The following is a 7,312-nucleotide window of genomic DNA, read 5'->3' as shown; positions in this document are numbered from 1 at the left end:
TAAAAGGAAGGTAATATTTGAATTCATATTTGATTGCGATGATACATGTCGCATATGGCCTTAAGTACCAGAAACACTACTCACAGGGGTGCCCACAATAGGAGGGTAGCCCCGGGCAAAGTAACCATGCAGGTCCTCCGATTGGCTGCCGATGTCATTAGTGCCAGCATTGTTTAAGGACTACATGTGGACCAGACAGGAGATGGTGACAGCTGGGGCTCTAAGAGCCAGAGGAGTCTCCAAGCGGCTCCTGGCAGCCTCTTTTCATGACAGAAATATTATTTCAGCTCTGTCATTAACCGCTGACAGCATGCCATCTAAAGCGCCTTGCCTAACAGGACTCTTCACCTCTCTCTCTCTCTCTCTCTCTCTCTCTCTCCACACACACTTTCTACCTCCTTCTCCTCTTCTCCTAATTTGCCTCCTCCCATCCCTTCTCACTCCCACCATCCCACATCTATCTATGCCTCTGAAGTATCTCACACACAACCCTCCATCCCTCCCTCCCTCCCTCCTTCCTCCCTCCCCCCCTCTGTCCCAACTTTCTCTCACTCCCTGTTTGAAGCTGGAAGGAGCATAGAATCAGTGTCTTACCTCATCATTTTGGGCGAGCAGTTGGGCGAGTTTCGCATTCCTCCGTTGCGCTGCTTTTTTTTGGGCGAGATAGTTGACGGATGCTCGTCTTCGACTGTAAACACATGCACAGAGTGTCAGGAGAGGACAGGTGGGAGGAGAAGTCTGTGCTGGAAATGGACATATAATATACTGTATATATGTATATATACATATACATATATATATATATATATATATATAAAATATATAAATATATAATTTAAAATATAAAATTTCAAAACAAATAACACAAAAGCCAACACTCATCAATCATTGAAAAGAAAAAAGGAAAAGAAAACCAATACAATTAAAATAAAATTAACACAATGTCAGAATTTGAGAGAAGACCTCCAAGAATTGAAAGAGAACACGTTAGTAAAGGGTCAAAGGTCAATCTAAGAAAAGGCAGGAGAAAAACCATGGAGAAAAACCAATTAAAGACCTGGAAATGTCACAAAAGCCTCACAACCCCCCACCCCCCAGAAAAAACGAAAAACTTTTTTCGGTTGTGTTTCAGTGTTGCCATACTTGGCACAGTACAACATATTGATATCTGCACAGTAGATTGTCCGTGTGGTTGGACCTGTAGCGGTTTGCATCAGAGTGACCACCACGCTAACTCCCCCACCCCCCTCCCACGCCAATTACTGCTTTAGTGATGGGACACGCTGTCATTGTCAGTGCGCATGACAGCGGCAGAAGCATGATGACAGTGAGATAGATAGAGAGGTGATGAAGATGGTACAGAGTTGGCCCGATCCCGACCACCATCATTCCAGCTCTAGCTATGGGTGCGTGATGGCTCTTCTACAGGTCTAGCTCCATGCCACGAGGAAAAGCCCTTAGGACTCCAACGAGCAGCCTAGGGGCAGCAGTCTTAACAATCCCAAACAGCACTCAGAGGCGGGAGGGGGTGGGGGGATGATTTAGTGGGCTATGAATATTGTAAGTAGTACAGCACACCATGTACAAGTAGAAGGTCAAGACTACCCCCCTAAGGTCAAAACTCTAAATGAAAAATAAATGAGTTACAGAACCTCATGTAAGATTAAATATCCCTCTTTTAATTTTTTGACACTTGGGCGTTTGTTTTTTTGCAGGGATGCAGTGACGTTTTAGATTAGTTTGATCTTATCTGAAGTTTGTTTCCTGTCAGCTACACTTTACTGTGTTGAAGAACAATATTTTTTTTTTTACTAAAGTCTAAAAAAAAAAATCAAAAAAAGTGAGGTCGTATGAACATTTCAGTCTGGCTAACAGCGGACTGATCTTCTCCACTGTCTGGGAGTTCAAGAGCTTCCAGACAGGCAGCCAGACACTCTGCACCCTCCCCAGTACACAACACCACGTCCACTGTCACTGCAGACCCATGTTAGTCCCCCCGGGTTGGGAATCAATACCACAGCATGATATTAGTGCAAATCAATGAGCACACTGCAAAGTGGTGACTGCTCCAAGCACGTGGAATTTTATTATTGTCCAAGCGCCCGTTCTAAACGACCGCCTAATTGTCCTAATAAAAGGATGAGAAATATGACTTTGCCTTCTAATAAAATGGTATTCTCTGACATTTCCTTTATGCAATCGGATATGCCGAATAGCTGATCTCACAAGCATTTTCCACTTTACAAATAAATCTCCCTGTAATCTACTTTGAAAATATCACATTAGAAAACATTCCCTCTTCGACTCCCCCTGTCCTGAAACCTTCATTAATTTCGAACCAAAAAAAAAACTGCAGATAATGTCTACACCCTTGGCGTAATCAAGACGTCCTGCGCCAACGTGTGACAAAGCCTTTTGAGTAATATAAAAAAAAAAGTGTTTTTTCTACAACCACCAATAATAAAAAAAGATCTGGTGCATTAACTGTATGAAAATTAAACCCCATTTACTTCCACTGCGTGTGTGAGAAGGATGAGGACACATGCTTGAGGAACCAAGCCGCAGATGAGCGACTCTGCCGCGTCTATCCTGTGCTCACTAGTCTGTAGCGTCTCCTTGGCTTGGCAGTCACACACACTTGTATTAGCGGGAACACATGTGAGCTGCACCCATGCAAAGCAGCAGCGGCGGCGGTAGCAGCAGAGCACGGTTAACCCTCATGCAGCAGAGAACACAGGGTTGTCTGAACGGTTACAGGGGGAGGTTACTGGCTGATGCATCCCGCTATGGGGGCAACCTACAGGGCCTGTTACTGCGCTGGTAGTGGTATTTCACTGGCAGGCTGCGGGCCCGGTTCAGCCGGTTCTCGGCCAGGGCCCGGCGGGCCGCCGTGTCTCCAGGGCCGGAGATACTGAGGCGTAGCCGCGAGGCGTCGGCCCCGGGCCCCGGCCCCAGGGGGAGCAGGCTTCCTTTACGGTTATTAACGAGGGGGATGTCGGAGTCCGGGCGGGGGTGCAGGGCGGTGGGGTGGAATGCGTTTGAGGAGGTGGAGGTGGAGGTGCAGTTGGCCATTTTAACCGATCTGTTTTGAAAAGACGGTCTAACTGCATCCGTTACTGTCAAACAATGGGAAATAACAAGAGGAAGAAAGAGCCCATGTTAGTGCCAGGCAAGGATCATAATTAATAATCATATTATTTTATGCTTTAACTATCTATTTTAAAGAGGTTTGCCAAGATAAAAAAAAACGTAGTGTGTTATTGTTTTAGCAAAGCAAACATTTTAAGAAAAATACTTAGGATTAAATTGAAGCTCTTTATTATAGCAAGCCAATACAAGCCAATGTGTAAGTAAGACAACATTTATTTATGTAACTTAAACTTTCTATACTAACTTAAAAAATAAGCACGGATTCTAGTGTAAAAAGGCTTGTGATTTTCCTTGCAGGCCATTCATTTCCCCCTTGATCAGGTGAGATCAGAGTCCTAAATGCATGCCATGAAAGCCAGCATTATTTATTCCATAATTGACGGTGACACTTGGGTTTTATTTAACATCACTTATCCACTTGGCGTGCGCTTTAAGTGATATGTTCAAAATGACATTTACTTTGCATTCCTGACACACATGAATTAATTAGAGCCTTGCCAGCTTTATTTCTCAGTTCTGCTACGCTGCCTAATGGAACAAAGCAGGGACATCGCCCGGCTAAAAACTCTCAAACCGAATCAAGTTCAGTGTCATCTCAAGCGTTACAGGAACCATAACGCCTGGCGCATTGCTTCCATCATTCCAACGTTTCTAAAAAATCCTATTTAATTATTTACAATATCACAAATCCATTCCTAAATCAATATTTAGATTGTGTTACATTTGTTTCCCCCCAAGAAAATAAATCCAATCATGATTAAATTAATATTCTTATGTGGACTTCAATGGTGGTTCCAGTGTAGCCAAGGGCCATGCAGCATGTCAGACCTAAGAGATCACATATTCATACCAATGCACACAGAGACTCCAAATACTACGCCCACCATATCAACCCATACATCTGCATGTTGAGGAGAATATAGCAGAGAGAGAGAGAGAGAGAGAGAGAGAGAGAGAGAGAGAGAGAGAGAGAGAGAGAGAGAGAGAGAGAGAGAGAGAGAGAGAGAGAGAGAGAGAGAGAGAGAGAGAGAGAGAGAGAGAGAATGGGCTGAATACATGGTCTAAAGTGAAGAGGGGAGCAGTTCCTCCTGTTGGTTGGTTGGTTGTTTTGTTGGTATAGGGGGAGAACGTGGTCGGGTGGCCCTGAGCGATAAACAGACGTTTATCCCAGCCGTCAGCTGCCTCCTTGATTTACAGGGCGCCACCGATAGCTCCTGGATTCATCTGGCCCTTGTCAAACACACGCAGCGTTAGAGCACGCTCACACGTCCTGGCAGGCCCCACTGTGCACTCAGAACAGCCCAGACGGCAACTGTCCCTTCCTGAAACGCTAATCACATGACGGCAACATCACGCATGCAAAAAAACCTGATCGGATTGCCGCGGCCCTATACAAATTGGAAGATGGGAGCAGAGAAGTAGCATCTTAAGGAATGTTGTGTTCGATTTTGTACGTGAGCTAAGTAGCAGCTTTGTTGTTGTTTTTTACAGTGTTTACTGTATGATCAAGCTTTGCCGCATATCTGCAGTACAATTGCATGAAATGGTAGGCTATGGATTGTTGCATTATTAGTATTTTTTATATAGGAATGTTATATTTCACATGTTGCAGTCCATTTAGTTTTGCTATCACATCACTTAGTAGGCTGTAAATACTGAAAAGAAGATACAAAAAATATTAAAGTTATAGTTAACATTGATTAGAAAAAATAAACAAACAAACAAATTAAATCAACATGACAAAAAGGTTGGAATAGACAGATGAACTCTGTAACATTTCTATAAGCTTAGATAGCAAGATAAAATGTAATACATTTAACACTGAAAGATTTACCTAAATTGCAATCAGCTTTGAACCGAACACCAGCCTCTTTTTGACTCCCAGTATTCCCTGGTGTTGTAGCGCCATCTGCTGCTAGATGCAGCACAATACAAAAACAATATTTTGCACAACTACACAAAATGAAAAAAGAACAAAAAGCATTTCTCTTTTATGAAACTCTAAATATTACAAAGCACTAAAGATGAAGGTATAATAATAAACGCCAAATGAGTTAGACATTATGTTAAACATTAGTCAAAACTGTGATTGTGAAGTGTCTATTGTTGTTTTTTTGCCTCTAAACAGACATAAGATGGTAGCTTTGCATTCTAAAAAGGTAAAGGAGGATATACAAAGCAACAAAAAAACAAAAAAATAACAAAGCAAACAAGGCATCAGTATTAATCGCATGACGTTACACATCAAGGAGACTACACGGGTATAAACACAGGGAGTGCCGAAGCAAGGATGAGGGAGGGACAGAGAAACACACTTACGTGATCTGACATATCCATTATACTTATATTTGGCTGAGGAGAGTGCAAAGACAAATGGCAGGTTACGTGGAGGAAGAGAGGATGATCATGAAACAAGACACGACAACAGGAAGTAAGAGACACGTCACACTTGAGTTGAGATGGAAATTAAAACAACAATAGTAACAATAAAAAGGAAAGCAGTTGGGACAAAATGATGATACGGCATCACTGAAAGGCATAATGGCATTGACCGTATTCACGCGGCGAAGGTGGGAACGGGTTGGGAAAGGGGAATCCCAACCTGAGAGCCAAAATGGCTGCCGTGTGAATATGTTCAATGGAGCGGAAGGTGAAAATACGGCGTGATGGTACTGTGAGATCCTGAGCTAGGAGGAGGTGGATGGAATGACATGACGTGTCCGGCACAGGAAGCAGCATTTGGGAGAAAGCCAAGCTTTTTTTTTGGAAAGCGAAACAAAACTGTTGTTGTGTGACTTTTCTTTTTTGTACAGAGAAAAATAAATACTGCTCCATGGTTGGAAAATATTTTTGTCTTTCACAAGAGCTGAGAGTGAACTCTCTCTCATCTGTTCCTCAATGAGGTGAAGACGTGTCTGTGTGAAGCTCACGAGGTGCTTGGACTGAAAGAGGTTAGTGAACTCTTAATTAAAGAAAATAATAAATGACGCGGTGGACAGTGAAAGACACGGAGAACGCAATGGATCCAGACTGTAGACGAGACCGATGGCAGGACGACCAATGAGACACACAGACAGTGGACACACTCAACTACACAGCACTGCTAATCAGGACTGTCCCATTAGTCTAAATGTCAAGCTCACCCTACATTCACTCAAACAGGGAAACTAGGTCAAACGTTCCAAGCGGACGACGCAAACAGCAGGCTTTAGTCTGCTCTACTCTGAAACGTGATCTAAAGAAGTCTGAGAATCTCTAACCTATCCAGCTCTATCAGTTCCAGTGACAGGGGTATAATGTCACCCGGGCACAGGCACGGAACTTAGGAGCGATACGGAGTATTTGTACAGTAAAGCGCTTGAATAGAGTTCCTCTCTGGACCAGACCGCTGAGCCACTGACCCCTCCCCGAGAGTCTCTTCCAGCGGGTAAAGGTCACGGCGAGGCCCCCGCGGCTGGCCTGTGACACGGACCCTCAAACAGGGACCCACACTGGCCCTGGCATCTGTCTCTAGTGATCTAGCCGCGCCTGCAGAGGCGGCAGGCTAACCGGCTAGCATCTGGTGGCGTAGCGCGGCGGCGCAGCGCAGAGGGGAGAGGGGGGAACCAAGCCAGCCTGGTGGACGGGAGCTGTCAGGGCAGGTTTGGTGACGGACCAGCGGGGCTGAGGAAATGAAAATGCAAACATAATTTCCACGTCAGGGTAGATAAGAGCCCCAGCACTGAAACGCACACACATACACGGACGTACACATACACACACACACACACACACACGGAATAGGAATGTACACACACACACAGATATACGCACACACACGCACACGCACACACACCCACACCCACACCCACACCCACACACAACCCTGTAGGTCCTAGACTAGGCTTAGCTCCAGCCTCAGGTCCTCAGCCCTTGTACATAGCCTCATTCTGCAGCAGTTCTAGCCATGAATACACTCACATCTCTCAGCTTCTCTCCCTGATATCTAGTGGTGATACAGTAACAGCAAGTCACCAAAAAAGCCAATGTAAACTAATCATTTTAAATAAATTTCATTCATCATGTAATATACCACATAAAACATTTGGATGTTTTTTGCTGGGGTTGATATCGTTAGTGAACAAGGGACCCCATGTGGAAATCAAATTCTGGATCTGTACAT

General features: G+C 44.3%; 1 protein-coding gene across 1 annotated transcript in view; it reads right to left on the bottom strand.

Moving 5' to 3' along the window:
* Positions 1-590: 590 nt before the first annotated feature.
* LOC311234938 (calcium-activated potassium channel subunit alpha-1a-like) overlaps positions 591-7,312 on the bottom strand; it is a gene marked incomplete at both ends in the record, with an annotated part of 336,543 nt that continues 329,821 nt past the window's right edge. Inside the window, 4 exons of the mRNA XM_084322217.1 lie at positions 591-688; positions 2,802-3,116; positions 4,985-5,065; positions 5,470-5,502. Of these exons, the coding sequence (XP_084178343.1) occupies positions 591-688; positions 2,802-3,116; positions 4,985-5,065; positions 5,470-5,502 (527 nt within the window). The remainder of the gene's footprint in view (positions 689-2,801; positions 3,117-4,984; positions 5,066-5,469; positions 5,503-7,312) is intronic.

The sequence above is a fragment of the Notolepis coatsorum genome, assembly GCF_963971535.1.
Source record: "Notolepis coatsorum genome assembly, chromosome: 9".
In the NCBI taxonomy this organism is placed as follows: domain Eukaryota; kingdom Metazoa; phylum Chordata; class Actinopteri; order Aulopiformes; family Paralepididae; genus Notolepis; species Notolepis coatsorum.
This window is presented reverse-complemented; position numbering and strand designations above follow the sequence as displayed.